The 22,384-nt window shown below is 35.3% G+C and overlaps 1 protein-coding gene across 2 annotated transcripts in view; it reads left to right on the forward strand.

Moving 5' to 3' along the window:
• The window catches only part of CORIN (corin, serine peptidase), a 121,961-nt gene that overhangs the window by 71,912 nt on the left and 27,665 nt on the right, over positions 1-22,384 (forward strand). For both annotated transcript variants that reach the window (XM_085223215.1, XM_085223214.1), the window contains exons 8-13: positions 1,615-1,725; positions 2,646-2,762; positions 6,141-6,239; positions 12,058-12,289; positions 17,437-17,582; positions 18,927-19,034. In XM_085223215.1, coding sequence (XP_085079341.1) covers positions 1,615-1,725; positions 2,646-2,762; positions 6,141-6,239; positions 12,058-12,289; positions 17,437-17,582; positions 18,927-19,034 — 813 coding nt within the window. The remainder of the gene's footprint in view (positions 1-1,614; positions 1,726-2,645; positions 2,763-6,140; positions 6,240-12,057; positions 12,290-17,436; positions 17,583-18,926; positions 19,035-22,384) is intronic.

The raw sequence follows: 22,384 nt of genomic DNA on the forward strand, positions 1-22,384 counted from the left end.
TTTTCATATTTTTTATTTTTACTTTTCTAGGAAAAACATAGAGAATTTTAAAACTAAAAATCAGAATACATTTTTTATTTGAGTGTGCTTTTATATTTCTTCTTCCAGTTAAAAATACTGAAGGGCTTTTCATTACTTTCAGTTGTCATTGGTTGTTTTGTGTTTTCTTTCATAAATCTGCTTTGATTAAAGGCTTTAGTAATGATTAGTCTGACTCCTACCATTTCAACGTTGAGATACAATTTAAGATCTAACTTTTTGTACAGGCTATAAAAGAGATTGAAGGGACATGTGGCAGGCAGGACTGTGTCTGTATTCCCTATCTATTTTGGTGTGAAGTCAACCAGAGTGGCTTTACTGGCTGAAGAAGACTGTACAAATGAACCTAGCCAATTTGGCCATGAGCTGGGGATAGTAAATTAATCACAAACTAGAACAACAGTTGCTGGATTTAACTGGTACAAATTCTTTTCACTGCAAACTTGTCTGTGTTTATGAGGCATTTTGAACTTCATAATTTATGAATGCATTATTTAATATACTTTATGCATATGGCCAAGCGTTTACCTTAATCCTTAAATATTACCTTACAAGTACTTTCTGAGCAATTCTTTAAGTAAGTCCCCACACTATACTGTGGACAAGGAAGAATTTACTCTGCCTGTGCTCCAAGCTTTGTAAAAAAGCTTGTGATCAAGGTTAGCATGGTAACATGCTGACTAAAATATACACAGAGCCGTGGCTTCATCTGGTTTCAGAGAGGAGGTGGTTTCTTCTGCTTCTAATACAAGTTGTGAACATTTACTTTTTAAACTGCTAGATTTTTACAACTATACTTCCACTGGCTGAAATGTTCTAAAATGTCTATGTGGTCAATGCTTTACTCTTCATACTTAGAATAATTGTGACACCAAAGCTAAAATGCAGGTATAGCTAGATAATTCTTATTCCTTTAAGCCTATCAAACATTTTTAATGATGTGAATTTCCTTATATCAGCTTACCAAATAAAATGATTTTCTTTTTATTTGGGGAAGCACTTGAGTAAAAAGAGTAAAAAGATTGAAATATTTTTCTTTTAGATCATTCTTCAGGAAAATTCTGGTTGTATGCAAAAACATGATGGTTTCTGCCAAATAAGTCAGTTAAATAATGTTATTTTTTAAAAAATTTCCTACCAAAAAAAAAAAAAAGAAAAAAAAGTAGAGAATATTTTTCTCTAATGGCAAACTTTTGCATGCAATGGGAAATCTGAAGTTCTTTAAATTAACCGTATCTTAGAATTATGCTTATTTGCAAATAGAAACAACTGAGAGAGATGTGGTTTCTCTCAGGATACACCTGAAAGAAGGGATGAATGCATCGCTATCTAAGTAGAATTTACTAAGTAGAATTCAGACATACTTAACCATAATCTGCAAAAAAAAAAATAAATACCTGAAGGAGTATAAAACTTTCATTGTAATTTACTTGTATAATGGCATAGCTTATATGCATAGAATAATTAATTGTCCACTAGTAGAAATTATGCAAATATGGTAGCTTATTCTCCAGTTATGGTTTGTTTGTTTTGGTCTTGATTTTTACTTTTTATTTTGTTTTATTTTACTTTTAGATTGTAATCCAATGACTGATCATCAGTGTGGAGATGGAAGATGTATAACAGCTGACTGGGTATGTGATGGTGACCATGACTGTATAGACAAATCAGATGAAATCAATTGCTGTAAGTTCTCTTAATGTCTAAATGAGTTTTTTTCTTTCTGTAAGAATCAAAATAAAAATCTAAGATGAGAAGTACTCCTATATACTGCTTGTAAGGCAAGATCACAAGCACGTTTGAGTTCACAATTTTGCAATTAGCTGATAATTTTTCTGGTTGCAGCAAATTGAATGTTTATTAGTAATGTTGAAAAGTACCAGCATTGCCCTGTTTCAGCTTTTTGTCAGTTTCAGCTTTTTGTCAGTTACAGATTATTCTTTAGTTAATTGTACTGTTCCTGGTAATGATAATGAATGAAAGCATACATGCTCTTTAACTTGTAGGTATTTGGAGTTTGGTACATCTTTATGGTATGTTTATATGCTATTTATCATATGTTGTGTGATTTCTGTCTGCTTCAACAACGATGCTGTATACCTGCACAAGATCTCTACAAGAATAGTGATTCAGTTTGCAAAAATTGAGTATTGGAGAACTAGCTGGTGTTTTAATATGAATAAAGTTGTCATAAAGCACATGTTTATGCAGCTTTTGATTCTAGTATCTTGCTGCCTTTCAGTGCTTGGTCTTGCAACCAGTATTGTACAGTTTTGTCTAGAAACTAATCTAGGTCAGGAAATATGTGGGCAAAAAAAAAAAAAAAGTGGCAAGATTTTTATATCAAGAAAAATGGGTTTTTTTCCTCTTGAAAACAGCTGAGCCTTCATCTCAGTCTGTTGCTAGTATGTGACACATACAGATTCAGTCCTTGTAATTAAAGCTCAGCTGTAGGTTGAGACATATCCTACACATGATGAATGTTGCTTAGTGACCTTCAGTACTAAGCAGCATATCAGCTCCTCCTAAATTTACCTCACTGTGATGTTCAAAATAATTGAGGTCTTTATTAATTGATGATCAGGATACCATTTTTTTTTTTCCAGCATGTCATAGTCAGGGTCTGGCAGAGTGCAAAAATGGACAGTGCATTCCTAGTGCATTCAAGTGTGATGGAGATAATGACTGTAAAGATGGAAGTGATGAAGAAAACTGCAATGAAAGTAAGGTTATACCTCATTTCATTCTTACTGAGCCTGCATTGTCTGTTTTCTAAAGTGCCATTAGCTAAAACTGTCTGTCAAATAGACTTTCTTTGCCTTTCAGATAACACTTTTCAAAGTTGTCGGGCCTCTGCTTTCACAAAGTTGTTAGTCATTATTAGTCTTTGCAAATATTAAAAAATTGATAGAATTGAGGTGATATTTTTATCATAGCATTTGGTTACCTAATTCATTAGCTGTTTATTGAAATAAAGAATATATATCCACTTTGCACTAAGTGGTTAGAAACTGATACAAAAGGAATTTGTATCATACGGGGAGGAACCTTCTCAAGAAAAACTTATTTGCATCAGAGTTTGTAAGTCAAAGAAAAGAAGTTTTCATAAATGCACTGATGATTTAGTGTGGCTAAAAGATACTATATGGGAATTAAGTTTTCAGTGTAGTGAATGACTGTATAAAAGAAAAGGAAAGAAAGCTGTTTCTGAAACCCTGAAATATGATTTTCCAAATAATTTTGTCATGAAATACATTTGATTGTCATGATTTCAGCATTTTAAAGTATTGTTCATTTGTAATTGTCTTGATTCTGGAAAAGCTTCAAATTGCAGTTTTTCTTTCAGTGAGATAATCTTTAATGTATTTCTCTTATAACTTATTTTTAAGAAACAATGGAATTTAGTTCTTTTAGAAAACTTTAATGCTTTCAGGCATAGTGGTAATAGGGCAACATATTCAAAAGATAGCTACACTACATGATTTCCTAAGCTTTATTTCCTTAGAAACCAGTCTGAGAAATTCTCTATTCTTGTTATATTTTGAGATCTTCCTACTCTAGTTTAAACATCTCAATTCCAAAATAGAACCTTATGTATACGAATAATCATCATTCTTTTCTATAATTAGTGAAGATAATGAAAAAAAGTCTTGCCAGAAATTTCTTTCAGATTGGACTGTGGCAATCTAAAAATGAAGGATGAATTTTTGTCTTTATTTCTGACTGCCTAATTTCACAATATACTCAGGTGTGTTCTTCATCATTCCTGATGTCCATCCTCAGTTTTATTCTATAATATCTTCAACTCTCTCTTTCTCTTGGTTGATAATGAAATGATCATTTTTAATATGGGAGAAACACAGTATGAGATGAAATGGGAAGTACAAAACTATTCAGAGCATTCTTGAAGCAGACACGCTCCAACTTTTAAAATTCACCCAGCTTAAGCCTCTTAAATTTATTTATCCCTACTAAAAGAGAATTTCACTGACACTTTGATGCATGATATGGGCTAGAAGTTAGTAATGTGATTCTCATTGCTTTTTGTTTCTGCGGATATTTAAGAAATTGTTTTTTTTTTTTTTTTGAGGGGATATAATGAGCAGATGTAAAATCAAAGATGGACTGGAAAGATGTGATAATTATGCAGTCAATAATCTCACAGTATACTAAAAGAATTTTCCATTTAGCATTAAATTGCAATGCTCAAAGCTTTTTAATAGAGAAGGTTTGCTTCTTTTCCTTTATGTACTCCTTGAAATGCAGAAAGCTCTGCCTGATATTTAGCAGTATTCCATAGAGCAGAAATCTTCCTTCAAGCAATCGCATCCTAAATTTTCTTGAGAATATGTGGACAAAATTTGGACTTCTTTAATTTCTTGCACAGTCCATGTAAAAGCTGGACAATTATAGTTTGCAACTTCCTTTTGCATTATGTACATGTGTGCATATGCAGTTGATTTCAGCAGCTAGAGAAAGTGTCTTAGCTCATATGCAGCAGAGAACTTTTTGTATTTAGTGTAAGTTAAAAACCTGAAATGTCTAACAGAAGCAGTGAAGTTAGGACTAAAGTGATCTGGAATAGTCATTTTGTAACAAGTGCAATGAATATGAGAAATCGACATAGAAATGTGAATTCAAGATATTGATATATTGCCACTTGTCTGTATAAGGATACAAGGACATTGTGTAACAGTACAAAGATATGCATATAGGGATTACAAACTAACATTGCATTGTCTATGTCCAAATGAGAAAAACAGTCTCCTTCTCTACATGCCTTAGGGAAATTAAATTTCCTTCAGGAAAGGTAAGGTATGGCATCTATTAACATTACTTCTGTCATTCATTCTGTGAAAATAGAAATCTAATATGAATGTACTCACAGCTGGTTCTGTGATTCCCTAAAAACATAGGGTAATGTGTTTATAGAAATTCATTGTTGGCTGTGCTATGATCAGAAGAATCTACATTGTAGAACAGGGAGTTTTAAGTTGTTGAGAAACTTCTACAATAGGATAAGAAGGAGATGAAACAAACTTTTAAAATGAATTTTAATGTGAAGATTCATGATAGCTGTAGCAATAAGGAGATTTTTCCTTTCCTTTCAGTTCCATTTTGCAATCAACTTCTCCTAGTCAATTGCTACAGCAGAAGAATCTATCTGCATTATTTTGATAGAAGCCATTTATGAGGGAAAGTAAGCCCACAGCATTAGGAAAAATATAACTGCAGCATCAGTTCTTTGGGATAGGATACTGGTTTCTTCAGCATTGTCTGTATCCACAGTGTAAGGAAGTAATAAGTGACTAATGTTCATGGGCTGGATGCAGTAGAAATATTAAGCAATTTTTGCAGTAAACCACTCAAAGGAGGATGAAATGATAAAATCAAAACTATTCAGTCTGTATGTACATGAGTAATAAATTACTAATTTTGCAAGACCCATTTGGAAGAGCGAATTAAATGGCTTGGAAAGAAACTATGAGACAGAAAACCAAAGGGTTTGTTAAGGAAGCTAACTATCCAGGAATTTTGTTCATAAACTTTTAGATGAAGTACTGGTTTTGGTTATGCCCCCATCTTTTGGGGTATGATATTTTTTATAATTATTTCTCATTACCGAAGATGGGCAACAAAGCTTCATCTCTGCCAACTTTTTTTCAGGATAGTTTTATTGTCCACCAAAACAATCATGAAATGAGAGAAAGATCAACTGTCTGGCACTGGAGAATAATTTCCTGAGAGTATTCTTTTAATTACTATCTATTGTTCTCTTTGAAATCTAATTTACATAACCTTTCATGCTCTGCTGCAGGCAAGATCATGATTGATGGCTTACAGAGCTCCGTACATCTCTATTGAGATTTGGGAATATAAGTTATCATATTGAGGACAGGGATAAAGTGACATTTGGACAGTTTTGCACACTTGCCTTCCTTATCCTTTCTTACTGCACTTTCAGTGCTGTAGGGTATTTATTCAACATTGTAAACAAAATAATAAATTGTTATGAGTCTCTGTATTTTCACATCACAATGCTTCAGTCTTGTTTATTAGTTTGGTACGACTTTAGAATAGTAAATTTCTATTTTTCTCAGGTCAAACTCTCTGTCAGGAGGGAGACCAGAGATGTACTTCCTGTCCTGATCCATGTGGAACTTCTATCTGTGAGATGAGAAACAGCCAGACAAACTGCAGTAAGTAGGTCACATGCTTCATACTGTCACTGTTTTAGGGTGTTTTAGAGTATAATGAAGATGCAGGGTAGGGCACAGTAAGTAATACTTTTGTTTACTATTTAATGTCACAGTGTGTAATGATTACCTGTTGAAAAGGGCAAGGCTGAAACAAAAGTTTCATCATAAATCCTTATATAAGAGATACTTACAATGTTTGACATTGACATATTTTTGCCTTTTGTGAATTTTTGATATGTTCTTAATGAATGTTTATGGTAATACCTTTTCTTAATGCCAAATCAAGCACATTGTTTACATAAAGAAAACAAAGTGTGAGATAAGGATTTATGTTAAAAATACAGGAAAGCATGATATTGTGTTAGTAGTCTGGGAAGTTTCAGCCCTTTTCTCAAGGAAGAATTTTGATATTAAATCTGGCTGGTCTAATTATTCTTCTGACTAATATGTTAGTAGAGGATCAGGGTATTCCACACAGTGTATCTTCCTTTCTAAATCCTGTACCACACAACTCCATGCAAGCCCCTCACACCCACTGTTCGCTTGCCCTTTAACTAGGGCAGAAAACTTTATATTCAGAAAGATTTTTTTAAATTAAAGGTTCGATTCAGGACACCTCAGCACATGGGCAGTGTAAACTTGCCTTTACTTACATATTAATGTATAAACGTGTAGACATATCCTGTAATTGGTTTGTAAGCCTGAGCAATACCTATTGCAAGTTATGGGTTGGTATTGCTAGCTTGTTTGGATAATGTTACCTATGATGTTGCTGCATTAAATTATGTAGGATCTTAAGAGTAACTTGTGTTCAAATGGACACAGAGAACAATTGCCCAAACTCCTGATCAAAGTAGTGCCAAATAGGTAATGCTGTCCAGGGCCTCATGAAGCTGAATTTCTAGTATCACCATAGACAAAATTCCAGAAACTTTCTTGTCAACCTGTTTGAGCATTAGGCCTCCCTGATCCTCCTCTTTACCTTACATGGAACTGGAATTCGTTGAGCTCCAAACTGTCTTTCACCTGTTATCTTGTCCCTGTACTTCCAATAGTCTGGCTCCATTTGCTTTACAACTTTCTATTAGGTAACTGTTAACAGCAACAAGATCTCCCCTTAGTCTTCTGTTTTATGGTTGAACAGATCCTGTTTTTGCAGCCTGTCTGTATAGCGTATGTTTCTAACATATGTTTCTAATCTTCTTGGTGGCACACCACTGACCTCATTCCAGTATGTCAAGGTCTTTCATGAATGAGGGAGCCAAAGTCAGACATAATACTCCAGACATGCTCTCACCAATGCTGAATACAAGCAAATTACAGTTGTCTTGTCATGGATAGCGGTCAGGATAATCAAGCATATTTTTTCCGTGATAAATTTGTGCTGGCGGTTCCATGTCACACTTCCTCGTGTGTGGCCATCTTCTGGAAGGATTTTGCTCCATACCCTTCCTTGGTCTGGGGCTAGCCTGACTGGATTGCTGTTCTCTGAATCCTCTTTCTTGCCGTTCTTAAAGACAGCTATGTTTCTTGCCTTTATTTTTCAGTCTGATGCTAGGGTTTCCATGACCTTTTTTTTCCATGACTGATGATGATAAAAACCAGCCTTTCAATGAAATTAGCAAGTGAAAATTGAGATAGAAAAGATGATGAATACCTCAGCCATGCTTCTAATCACTAAGTCCTCTGCCCCACTGACCAGCAGACCCCCATTTTTCCCACCCTTCCTTTTACTGCCAGTGTACTTAAAAGAGCTCTTCTCACTCTTTACATTTCTCAGTAGTCTCAAATTTGGCTGAGCTCTGAGATCTATCCTTGTATGCTTGGAAAATGTCTCTTCATTCATCTTTAATGTTCTATCCACTCCTTTGTCTTCTGTATATTTTTTCTTAATGTTTGAGCTCAGTCTGGAAATCCACGTTCAGCCAAGATTGCCTTCTTCCTTGGTATACTCTGGAATGTTCTATTGTGCTCTGAGGAGGTCCTCCTTTAAGACCAAACTATTGTCCTTCAAGCTGATATTGACGTAGTTAAAACCCCCCACAAGTACCAGGGCATACAACCACAAGACATCCTCTAGCTCTCTAAAGGTGGATTCATCTACCTACTCTTTTTTCTAGAGGGATTTGTTGCGTATTCCTACTGTGGAATTTGACATCACTTGTGTTGACCTGTCCTCTGATCTATATCCATAATCAAATTATCCATGTGAGAGGAAGCCTTCCATGGTTACTGGAACAGTAGCTTTTTTGTGTTTTTTAATTACTCACCTGTTCTTCAAGAAGTACTTAGAAAATGTTATGGAATGGGAAGAAAAGTATCCATATAGCACAAGACTAATAAGAAGCCAGTTTAAAAAAAAAGCAAAAAAAAAAACCAATCCTTTTTATAAAAGGTGAGTAATTTACATTTTCTTGGTTGAAATCTCAAATATCTTATTTGAATGATCTCAGTCATTTTCTCTTTTGTGTCTCACAATTTGTGGAAGATTATTCCTTGCTTACTGAGCAGCAAACAATATGTTGTGGAATACATATACCTGTCAGAGAGAAATACGACACTTTTAGAGGAAATATTTCCTTCTCATATTTTGGTCAGTAGTCTGTAGCTCTCAACAAGAATAGTACATAATCTGAATTAGACTTCTGGATCATTTGTCTTTTTCTCTATCCAGTCCAGTAAATATATAACTGTTTATAGAAAATAGAATGGCTAGTGTATTTGGGAGAGATTTTTCTGGTACAACATATGAAAGTACTATGGTCTTTTTTTCATATTACTATTGCTTTGCTGTAAGACTAGAGTTACCTCATCTTTGGTAAGAGATGAGAAATGCCATGGAAAAATTCCCATGGAATTTTTCATTTTTGACAAAGCAGTATTTTCTAACTTATATATGTCTTTTGTTGGAAAATTCCTGGATGAGCATAGGCCACATTTGCAATATTGAATATGATGAATGTTCTCAGTATGTGATATTCTCCGGTCAGTTTAGGCTGGCTTTGTAAACTGGTTACAGTATTTTGGAAAACAGAACGAATATCAGAAGAGATGTATGTGTCTACATAAATAAAGTAGATCCAGGCTGTTTCCAGTGGTGTGAGCACCAGCTGAAACACAGGATGGTCTGCCTGAATGTCAGGAGATTCTGTTCTAACTGAGCACTGGAACAGGTTGCCCAGGGAGGCTGTGCAGCCTTCATCCATGATCTTCAAAAGCCATTAGATGTGATCGTTGGCAACTAGCTCTGGGTGGCTCTGCTTGAATCATAGAACCACAAGGTTGGAAACAACCTGCAAGATCATCTAGTCCAACCATCCTCCCATTACCTTTGATACCACAAGCTACTGAACCAGATCTCTTTGCTCCTCATCCAGACGCTTCTTGAACACTGCCAGGGACAGGGACTCCACCACCTCCCTGGACAGGCCATTTCAGTGCCTGACCACTCTCTGAGAGAAAAAGTTCTTCCTTATGTCTAACATAAACCTTCTCTGGTACAACTTGTGGCCATTTTCTCAGGTCCTGTTTGTTGCCTGGGAAAAGAGGCCAAACCCCTGCTCATCACAACCTCCCTTCAGGAAGTTGTAGAGCGCAATGAGGTCTCCTCTGAGCGTCCTCTTCTCCAGACTAAACAATCCCAGCACCCTCAGCTGCTCCTCATAAGACTTGTGCTCCTGATCCCTCACCAGTTTCGTTGCCCTTCTCTGGACATGTCCCAGGGCCTCAATGTCTTTCTTGTAGTGAGGGGCCCAAAACTGAACACAATACTCAAGGTGTGGCCTCACCAGAGCTGAGTACAGAGGGATGATGACCTCCCTCCCTGCTCCTGCTGGCCACGCAGGATTTCTAATGCAGGCCAGGATGCTGTTGGCCCTCTTGGCCACCTGGGCAAAGTAGGGGTTGAATCAGATGACCTACAGAGTTCTCTTCTGACCTAAACTGTTCTGTGATTCTATGAAATATTCCACTCCTGTTGAAATTGTAGTTGGGAGAGTTTCAGACTTACTACAAGTGAACAGCACATCCTCATATCTAGTATAATATCCGATGCTACTGTGTTTGGAACTAATTCCTGTAAAGCACGTAGTGCAATTTCATAATAAAAATATGGAAATATTAAAAATAGATATAAATACATTAGAAAAATGTGCAATGGATTCTATCCCTTGTTCCCCACTCATTAAGTTGTACCATAAATGGAGCAGCAAGATCTCTGAAACTGGATTGACATCAGAAGGAAAGATTAACATTTGGAGTTCTTAAATTTAGTCAGATTTTCCTATGGAGTGCATGTTCTGATTGTTACTCTGGCTGGTGACTATAGGGGGTTGGGTGTAAGATTCAAGGTAGCTTTTTCAAACCTATAATGACACTTTTGCACATGATTTGATAGAATCTTTCTAAATGCAGTGTGAAAATTTGTAATGACAATGAAAACACGTTAAGAGCTGTTCTACAGAGGCATTTCATAGGGGTAGATTTTATTCTAGAATTTACGTAAGCCACTATAAATATAAGGCATAACAAAAGAGACAACAATATTTGTGTATTTCTCCCTTTACTCTTGAAAATATTATGTTATACAAGCTCTTGGGGTATTGCAAGTAGTTTTGTGTTCATGAAAAACTGATGAGTATGTAAAATTCTGTAAACATCAAGAGAAGATGTTTACTGGAGAAAAATTGAGACACAAAGAATGAACAGATCTGAGTGCAGCCGTGTCCCTTCCTACTCAGGATAGTCTATGATGCATCAAAATTCGTTGTGAAGAAAAGGAAATGACTTCCGTATGAGTAGAATTTTTGACAAATCATGCCTTTGAACAATCTTATACACTGCAAGGCTGGGACTAAGTGATTTGAGACAACAGAAACAGTTAAATGTTGGCAGTATGCATTTTCTTTTTAGTAGGGAGAAAAAGCTGTATCCAAACTGAGTTTCATATTCCTCACATTAAAGAGGTAACTACTAAAGAAGGTTATAATAGTGAATATCAGTTCAAGAAATACTGGCCAGTTCCTCTGTTTAGCTCAGTAATTGACTGTTGAATCTTAGGCAGACTGATCACATACTGTGCTGACAACTGACATTAGCAACTGCCTGGACATTGTTTTCTGTTGTGACGGAAAATTGAAAAAAAATTGATTGCAAATTTGAGAAGAAATGCAAAATCTGTTCAATCTTTTAAATCCCAACTATTCAGACAGTTCAATATGTAATTACCCACCTGAAAATTGATTATTCTTATATACAGCTGTAGTTTCTGTAATCATATGGACTGCTAGCCGTTGTATTTATTTTGCCCTTGTTGATCATTCCCATTATTACTAACTGTATCTTACTTGAATTAAATTATTCACATTCAGACCTTTTTATTCAGTATTTCTGCAATTTGCCCTTCTCCTCCTTCATATATCAAAAGATTCCAAGACTATTGCAGATCTTGGAATGCAAGATTTGGAATGCAAAATCAAAGAGAAATAATATTCTGTTTTCTATATAGAGATATTTTATATATAGTCTCTTTCCCTAGAGACTTTCATGATCTGACTGGAGAAAGGCCTGAGAAACCTCACCTGTCCTCAGAGCTGACCATGCTTTGATCAGGAGGTTGGACTGCAGAGCTCCTGTGGTCACTTCTAAGCTGAAGTACCCAATGATCTTATCATTCGCGTTGATAATTGCCCTGTCAGTATGAGATGTGTAGCGTAGCACACCAATAGGAAATGTGTTAGTGTTATTTCTTCTATAATTCACTTATACTTGAAACATGTTTCTTAATTTTAATTTTTAAATGATTTTATTTTTGTGAAAGGTCAGTGTGAACCAATTACTCTGGAACTCTGTATGAACTTGCCTTACAACTATACTAGTTACCCAAACTACCTGGGGCACAGGACTCAGAAAGAAGCTTCTGTCAGCTGGGAGTCTTCTCTCTTCCCAGCCTTGGTTCAGACCAACTGCTACAAGTACCTTATGTTTTTTGCCTGTACAGTCTTAGTACCAAAATGTGACCCCCATACAAATCAACGGATCCCACCTTGCAGGTACTATACTATACTTAATTTATTTCTTAACTGCCGTTGTCTATCATATTAAATTTTCTGCCTTCACTGAATATGCCAGAAATTTTGTTTTGCAGTTCCACGGGAAGAAGTTTCTGAAGTATATAAAACTAGGAGAGGAACAGCAGTTCTATTAATTGTCAAAATGTATAGTTTAGCTATTTATTATGGAGAATTTTCCACTTCAGTTTGATTAGGATTGCATTATGATAGATATTTAAACAGAATGAATTAATCAGATTTGGAAATTTCTTATAATACTACTTTGCATTTGTATAACACTTTATCTATGGAAAGCCAGAGCCAAATACTGTTAACAACAATAAAGATTTTAATGCATTGTTATCTTTCTTAATTAGAGGATAGTCGTAAAATATATTGTCAGATTAACTTTTCTTCCATCCTCATCAATTAATATCACTGTACTTCTAAGGATTATGTCAAAAAAGATCTGTTCCTTCCCATGCTGCGTTTCTCTCATTTCTTGGTCTGCCCTGCCCTGCCCATATGGATTAATACCTAGTGCACTGAAAGAAATTGCACTGAAAATTGCAATACATTTCCTAAAGATTCCTACCACGTAGCATTTGTGGACAAATAAATAGCGTTTATCTGTCCAGTGATATTTACCTTCTTGTTATGAGTTGAGATTGAGACACGGGAAATTTACTAAGATGCTAAGATGATTTATTCTCACTTAGGGACATACCAGGTAGGTGTTAATATTACATATAATGTGAAGTTAGAGACTGGTTTGTGCAAGCTCTGTTTCAGGTTCGTGTGTTTGAAAATTCAGTCTTTATTTTTTAAAGAAATCACTATAATGTATTAAAAATATGTACTCATTTTAATATAGAGAGACAAAAATTAAATTATAGGCTTTAGCAGCTACATACCTAGCTAACGGATTTTAGGAAGTATTGCAATCTAGTTGAAAAATAGCAGTAGTCTTCAAATTTATAGCACTGAACAGAAACATGAAGAGGAACTAATAAAAAACATAGAATAGTGTAGTTTGAAGAGGACTTCTAGAAGTCCCAACTTTCTGCCCAAAGCAGGACTAACATCACATTTACATCATATTGAATATGTAACATCTCAAATCCTAGGACTGAAAAATCTTTTTATAGCCACTATATGTCTATAATGAAATTTTTTAAAAAATTAACCTTGTATTTCTATCTCCTTCAAGAATGGAGTGATTTCTCTGCTTTGTGAAGTGTAATCTTTAACTGATAGAAAAATCAAAATAATTTGATTGATCGTAGAATCATTTGAGTTGGAAGGGACCTTTAAAGGGTCTCTTGTCCAACTTCCCTGTAATGAACAGTGACATCTACAGCTATATAAGTTTGCTTAGCCTTCTCCAACGTGACTTTGAATGTCTCCAGGAATGGGGCATCCACATCTCTGGACAACCTGTTCCAGTGCTTCACTACCCGTATCATAAAAATCTTTTTTCTTATATTTAACCTAAATTTCCCTTCTTTTAGTTTGAATCAGTTTTCCCTTGCCCTATTACAACAGACTGCTGAAGAATCTGTTCCCTTATTTCTCTGTCCTGCATTAGATACTGAAAGGCTACTTTTGGGTCTCCCAGAAGCCTTCTGAACAGCTCCAGCTCACACAGCCTATCTGCAGAGGACAGGTGTTCCATCCCTTGGATAATTTTTGTGGCTTTCACATCTCTCCTGTACTGAGGAATCCACATCTGGATGCAGTATTCCAGGTGTAGTTTCACCTGTGCAGAGCAGGGGGACAGAGTCTCTTCCCTCAATCTGCTGGCCACACTTCTTTTTATTCAGCCCAGAATATTGCTGGTTTTCTGGGCTGCAGGAGCACATTGTTGGCTCATGTTCAGGTTGCCATCCATCAGTAGCCCCAAGCCCTTTTCAGCAGGGCTATGCTCAATCCTTTTGCCCCCTAGATTTTATTAATAGTGTGGGGTTCCTGTGACCCAGATGCAAAACTTTGCAGTTGGCTTTGTTTGAACCTCATGAGATTTACCTGGGTCCACTGCTCAAGCCTGTGTAGGTCTCTCTGGATGGCATCCCATCCCTCAGACATGTCAACTGTAACACACAACTTGGTGCCATCCACAAACTTGCTGAGTATGCACTTTATCCCACTGTCAATGTCATTGAAGATATTAAAGAGAATCAGTCCCAGTAATGACCCCTGAGGGATACCACTCATCACTGATTTCCATCTGGACATTTAGCCATTGACCACCACTCTCTGGGTGAGATCTTGTAACCAGTTTCTTGTCCATCGAGCAACTCACCCATATCTGTCCAAATTGGAGAGAAGGATTTGGTGAGGCGCCTTGTTAAAGGCTTTGCTGAAATCCAGATAAATGACACCAGTGGTTCTTCCCTTCTCCACTCATGAGTTGTTGATTTGTTGACAGTATCACAACAACTGCAGGTTTTTTTGAGATGAGTTTTCACTAAGGAGTTTAGAAAGAAAAAAATTAAGTCTGCTGTCAATCTCTAGTATTCTGGTACTCCAATTGTGAAATTCAGTAAGAAATGTGGGAAGGATTTAAAAAATAAGATATTACCAATTGGCATTTTTTCCTAAAAGCGTTTCACTTGGCTTCCATGTGCCATGGGATAAGCACTACAATGAAGATGACCTACATTTTAATTCTTTTGCCACAGACTGACAACTGAATGGCTAGCAATAGCTTTAGGAAAAGGCGAGTTTTGTCCAGAAATGCGCAGAGAACATGTGAATAACAGAATCAGTTTGGATATTTCAGTTAACAAGATCTTTTTTTTTTTTTCTTTTAATATAATCAAATATTATTATCTCATTTGTTTTTAATCATCAGTGAATAAAATAATCTGTACAATTCAGAAACTTGAGGTCATAAAATGGTGTGTCGGCATTTTTGATAAGAGAAGACTCTTAAAGGAATGACAAAGCTATGTCATATCAAACTAGATATGAATGAATTGACATTGATTAACTAGGCTGCAGTTACATGACTATTTTCTTTAGTACATTTTGTCTCATTTCTTGTGGACATGCTAATAGAATTCAGCCTGTACTCTGTATTCAGAAGCTATTAACAGACTAAAAGCATCATTTTAGAATTACAGGCTAGATGCTTTGCATTCTGCTCTGCAGAGTATGTGGTAAATAAAATAATCAGCAATTACAATATAGTGCAGCACTAATGTCTTCCTTCTAGCTGCTGAAATCAATGTTGAATAACCTGGTGCAAAAGAACATTGGTTCTCCTTTGTATAATCCCCACAACAAAATGAAATTTGAGAAGAATGATAATGTCTTGTTTTCTCAGACAAGAATTCAAAAAGAGCCTTTAATTGATCATTGATCCTAATATGACCTATATGCTAGGTTTTGGTCAATCCATTTCTTCAAGCTTGTAGGAAAAGAAAAAAACAAATAAAAACAAAACAACAACAACAACAAAAAACAGGTCAAAAGTTAAAGGCAATATGATGGAACAAAACAGAATGCTTTCCACGAAAGGATGTGCTGTTCCAAGAAGAAAGATCTGAAAAATTCAATCAACTTTAATACAAAGCAAGCTAAAAATGACACAAGGGAGACTGAAAATAAAATAGAAATGGAGAGGATCCTGTGGTTGAATATTTTTCAAAATATAGGAACAAAGGAGAACTTTCTTTGAAGCAGTAGAAGAAAGTCTAAGCAATTACAGGTGTGGAAGATATGATCTAAAAGGTACAGTTGAATGCATTTCTGGGTCTAGAGTCGAGACACAACAATAGAGAGACAAAATTGTCTTCAAAAAGGTAAAAGTGAACTACTATGAGGAAATAATTCACCAGGTTCTTGGGGGCTGAACCAGCAAGCAATGGATTTAAAGGTTATCAAGAGAGCTGCAGGTCAGATAAAGAAAATTATAAATGTATATGTATATAAAATTATAATAATAGGAACATTTTTAATAAAAGCTTAGGCAAGTCATCTATCAAATATGTGGTATGTTTCTGCTAGAGGGAGCAATGAAAAGAATGTTGAGGTTCTTATTGCAGATTGCATAGTTAATATTCCCCCAAAGTAAAAAGCAGCATTTGAAACTGATACCATAGCTGGTTATACTAATGCTGTTAATACTGACACTATTGAACTCCCTTAACAAATAGATAGTTGAAACAAAGAGGAATTCAGCATACCATAGATACAAGAATGTTGTATTGAACAGCACATGAGCAGCAACTCCAGGCAAAAGGAGTCATTAAATGTTTAAAAGAATTGTTAAACTAACAGGAGAATTTCCAATGAGGCACTTTTACTTTGTAAATTTGAGGCATTTGACGTTGTTTAATTTGAGACACGGGATATGAGTATAGATGGAATGAACTCAGTTTATGTGATTAGTCCTGTTTTTTCTTATGATAAGAAAATAAATATGCAACAGAAGGTCTACACTTCTTCTAGATGTGATAGAAGCTTTTGTTGCTCTAAATGAAAGTACTCGACTAAGGTGATCTGTGCTTCGATTTTATTGAACTTCCTGGGAAATTATTTGCTCTTTTGTTTGTGAGTTTAAATATCTTGTCTTTCTGGAACCACATTTCCAGAAATGTCTGAGTAAGAGTATTTCAGTCCTGCAGTTCCTACACTGTATTCACTATGTGCACCTGAAATATTGTCAAAAAATTTAGAACTGCCTGTTCTTATAAACCTTAAAATTTGTCAGAGACAAAGTTTTTTTTTTCCAGCACTATATTGCTCTTTAGGTGATGTGCATGGTGCAATTGTATCTAAGGTAGCATCATCAGTAGAGGTAGCATCTTATTGGTACAAAATATGTTTGACTTTTTTTTCCTTGATGGAGAACAGTGTTCCTTATAAAACTTTTGCAACCATCCTTATGGAAGAGAGAATATTTGTAAGTAATTATATTTGGTTATTATAATTCAGATAATAGTTTATGTACAGTAATTTAAACTCATGTTTCAACAGAAGCAATATATCTCTATAAATATTTATATTCACATATAGGAATCCAATTAACTGATTTTTCCTCGAGCTTCTGTAAATTTGGCTAGAATTATTAACTTCTAAAACATGGTAATTTCTAAGACTTCTTCTCAGTTATTCTATGCACCTCCACTTTGTCTCCTCAGGACATTGTGTGTACAGTCTAAGGAACGCTGTGAGTCTGTGCTTGGGATTGTAGGTCTGCAGTGGCCGGAGGACACTGACTGCACTCAGTTTCCAGATGAGAACTCAGACAACCAAACTTGTCTGACACCAGATGAAGATGTTGAAGGTACATAGAGCAGAAATTAGAGATTGTATTTTGGAACATACTGGTTTATGGTTTTGGAGATTTTTTTGGTTGGTTTTGTTTTCATACCTCTCCTTTAAATTATTATAGCTCATGTAGAGTGACTTAAACATTCATGTTGTCTAATAACTGTAGGAATGATTCTAAATCAGTTATCAGAGAATTTGCACACCTACTGTTTGCAGATAAGAGGAAGTTTTTGTAAGGATCAATTACCCTCAATCTTTGAAAGTCAGTGTTTGAAAATTCAGGCTGACACCACACCTACTACTCATTTGTATTTGTATTTTCTTTTTAAAACCTATCTAGATGACATAATAATGATTTTCTAACAGGAAGCAAAGTCTTAGCAATCTTAAAAAAACTAAGTCCCATGACATCTCTGAGAGAAATACTGTAAATCTAGTGTATTTGCTAGCAATTTTTTCCTCTTTTTTAAAAAAAAAGGGATGTGTCAAGTCAGTAGCAACAGACGAATCTCATTTTCTTGAGTTCATTAATAACACTACTCATCAGTATGATCATGGAAGAAAAGAGTGGAATTGCCTTACATGATTCCACATTTTCTTTGTTTATGTATTAAGAGTGACTGTGCGGTTTTTTCTTCTGCCACAGTCATCTCATGTGAGGTCTGTGGAGATTCTGACCTACCTTTTCTTTTACTTGCCAAAGATGCCAGGAAAATGCTGGGAAAACTGAAAAATGATGTGTGCCAATATACAGCTAATTCTTACCTTTTTCCTCCCACTCACCTACACTGTGATGACAATCTTTCCACAGTTTTTGATCTTGCTTAGAGAAAGCAATGAGTGATGGCTATTTGGTCTGTAGTTTGTTTGGTGAAGATTCATTGCTAATGAGTGTAGTGAAGCATTCTGAGAAGTCACTGAAGCAAGTGTAGCATTAAGTATAATTTCTTCAAGCAAAGTCCATGTGCATATATATAATTTGGGGAGTTGTATAAGATGTATAACTCCATATTAATTAAATCCTTTGTCATGGGACGGAGAGACAAGGAAATAATTTCAGCGAAAGGCTGATGGAAAGGAATTACTAATTATTATAAAGCAGGACTGGAAAAGCAAACTTTTGGGGCAACATGGTCAGCTATGGGAAAACAACATTCCACCCCATTCACAGTGCAATTATTAAGAATAATTAACCAATAAACGGTTCCAACTTACTGTTTCACATTTCTGTTTCTGTCATTTATCCGTCCAAAATAGTAACAGTAAATAGTAACAGTAAATAACTACACACACGGTGATTAAGCTTAAGCTTTCAGCTTGTGGAGTCTTGTTTCTGTCTGTTTCTTGTCACTGACAGAGTGCTCACCCAGCCACTTCAAATGCCGTTCAGGGAGGTGTGTCCTGGCATCTAGGAGATGTGATGGTCAAGCTGACTGTGAGGATGACAGTGATGAAGACAGCTGTGGTAAATATATGAGTTGGACGGTACTTTCCAAATGAAGAGTAGCCGATTCATTAGAGAATATTTTGTTTTTCTTCACTTAACTGAACCATAGCATGATGGTTCACAGAATAAGCCCCTTTTTCTGCAAGACAAAATGTATTTGAAAGCAATTTTTTGAAGACTAGTGACAGTAAAAATACTTCAGCAAGAATTCTTCTTTATCAATGTCAACACAATTTATTATATTTGATAATTGAGATTCTGCTAGCTTTATTCTGATATCTGATTATTCATGTAGTAATCAAGATAAAAAATGCTGCAAATTTAATTCTTCTGATACTGCTGGAGATTCTAATGAGCTACAATAATCTTCCTAGCAGTTTTAACTTGAATTTGTAAATGCAGTTTTAAAACATATATGTAGAAACATTCTCATTGTGGTATATTAACACAAGGCATTTTTAGCACATGGTTAGTGGATTCCGGCTAACCTTTAGCCATGAGTGTAAGTATAAGGTGATAACCACAGATTTTTTTCTCTGCTACATATCAGAGTAAATTTATTGTAGAGAATCTCTTGGCTCTTTGCTTAAGGAGACATATTGAGTTTGAGAATAAGCAGCAAATATCTTGTTCACTGTTTCCTTGTACGTGCTAGCAGGAGTATTCTGAGAAGGCATTTTATACTACTTCCTACCATCAGGTGTAGGCTTCTGGGAGTTCTTGTTGTCCTTTTATTACAAGGGGCAAAAAGAACAATTACAAACCATAAAGAATTTAGAGAGAGGATGTGAATATGGGTAAGGGATTTGAATATTCTGGCAGCATAGGGCTATGGTGTACAGTCTAGTTTCTTTAACAGAGAGTAGATTAAGAGTGGAATGAAGTCATTAAGGAGACAAAATATCTGTGGTAATAAAAGATTCTCTACTCTGCTGCACACACACACACAAAAATCCAGCATCTGAATGCTGAAGCTAGATTAAAATTCAAGCTTGTCACTTCTATAAAGTTATTTTTTATAAGGGAAGCTTGTTTTAATGATTGTTATAATCAAGGCATAATTTATCACTAAGCCTCAAGGAGTTTTCAAATCAAGATTGTATTCTACCTGCTCTTCTACACCATTTACCTCCCTCTGCAAAAATAAAGAAAAGAGAGAAAGAGATATGATAATCAAAATAGGATTATTTAAATCTAGATCAGTTTTGGATTTCAAAGGCAGAGCTGATGATCAGAGTAATTATTTCAGAGTTGATAATCTTCTTGCCTTTGAATCAATTGTCTTGAATGTCCTCTCCAACAAATATTCTTTGCTATCACTTTTTTAACTCCTTAGAACGCTGATTTCTATGTGTCTTTTATGATAATTTTATTCTCCTAGTCATTAACATATGAAATATTGCCCTAATATGTAACATTAATTTTTCCAATAGATCTCTCTCTGTCTCTATAGTCTAGACAGAATGTCACTAGCAATCAGCAGAATTCTTATCAGCATCTATAAATACGGAAAGCTCTATCTGCTGGGAAATTATAGCTGTCAGAGTGACATTACATTGACCAGAGGTAATGTTGTTACTGAAGAACAGACAGTCCTTGTAGAGCTCCAGAAGTAACCATCTCTGACGCATTTATATTCCTTGCTTGTTGTTCTTCCCATATGTAAATGACTAGCTCACATTTTTTTAGCTCCATTATTTGAAATTTTATACCACTAAAAAACAGTCAGGCAAGCGCTTAAATTAAAATTATTGAAGTGCTTTTAATGAGAGTCATAGCTCTCATACTTTGGAATATCTTCCCAATGCGTGGAGGAGGCTGGTAGAGACCAGCTACACGTTTGGGTAATTAAGCTCCCATTTCCTGAAATGTATGATAGAACACTGTAATGGGAGTAAGGAATATATATGAAGAGTAGAGCTGTGTTCAGCACACCCTGTCTCCTGTCATACTCCCTTGCGATCTTTGTAGGGGAACTTTCATCCGTAAACTATAGAGAAGTCATAAGACTTTAGAATCTCTAGATATTGAGAAGTAAATTTGAACCAGAGTTTTGAATGTGAGACTTTTAGTGTGTTTCAGAAAAATGTGAGAAAGTTAATTTCTTAAAATTATTATTAAGAAATAAGTGAAGAGAGTTTGTGGTGTTAAAGATGCTTGATTGTAATTGATCATATTAATTTACTGACTGCTGAACAATGCCTCTGGCAGAGAGCAGAAGAGGGTCCTAAAAGAGTGCTAATGATGCTCAGGATGTGATATTCAAAACAAGTATTTTCCTTCTTTATTTTCTCCAGTCTGAATTCTGACTCTAGTCTTTTAGCTTAAGAAAAAAATGTGGACTTCATATTAAGGACGTGGTAATAATTATAGGGCAAATATATGTATGGGTAAGAAATGGTTAATTACTTCATGTTTTGAAGGATGGTGAAGGTAAAATCATATGTGAGTACCTGTAATACAAATACAGACAAGTTTTCCTACCGTCATTTTCACTTCTGTTTAATTATCATTAAATTAATGACGTATGTTGTACATGTATAGAGAGAGGAGAAATAAGAGTACTCTAAACATTAGGCAGAATCTTTCCAACAAAACAGTAGAATTTAACACTGAATTCATAGAACCATAGAATCCTCAGAGTTGGAAGGGACCTTTAAAGGAAGGTCATCTAGTCCAACTCCCTGCAATGAACAGGGAATTCAGTATGTATTATTTTTGTCCTGAGAGTAGTCTCTATTTGTCTACGCTGTCCTCAAAAATAAGTTTTGCAGAGTCATGGAACATTTCACAATATAGCAGTATAATGTGCGATGAAGGAAAAAAGCAAACATGAACTTAATTAATTGTAAACACTTCAGCTCAAAAACTGCAAGATTGATAAATTAGATTTTTTAAAGCTTTTTATTTTTATTTTATTTTGCTTTCATATCAGATTCCTAACATGACTGATATTCTTTGATCTTTATTAGAATTGGTTTCAATTAATTTTTCATTAGTGGTTATTGCAAATATTATGAAGAAGGAGACCCAGAAAATGGCCATATTTAAAAAAGGTCTTTTGTCATGTGAAATTAGTTTCATGAGTTCAAGGATATTTATTTATCTGTATGCTTAACATTTTTAACGTGGTTTATTCAGTCTAAATAAAAGAAGCCCTCTGCACATCCAGTTACAGTTAAACTTGGATACATTCTTCCAGTAATCACATGAGCTAGTGTTGATTCACTGGTTCATATTAGTAAAATAATCACTTCTGGAATAATACTCAGAAAAAGCATATCTACTTACTGACTTAATGTTGATATGTTGCTGCAGTTCCAGATCCAAGAAAATAGAGGTGCTGTTTCAAATACAGTGTGCGAGCA

This window comes from Meleagris gallopavo, chromosome 4 (genome assembly GCF_905368555.1).
Source record: "Meleagris gallopavo chromosome 4, MGAL_WU_HG_1.1, whole genome shotgun sequence".
Lineage (NCBI taxonomy): Eukaryota > Metazoa > Chordata > Aves > Galliformes > Phasianidae > Meleagris > Meleagris gallopavo.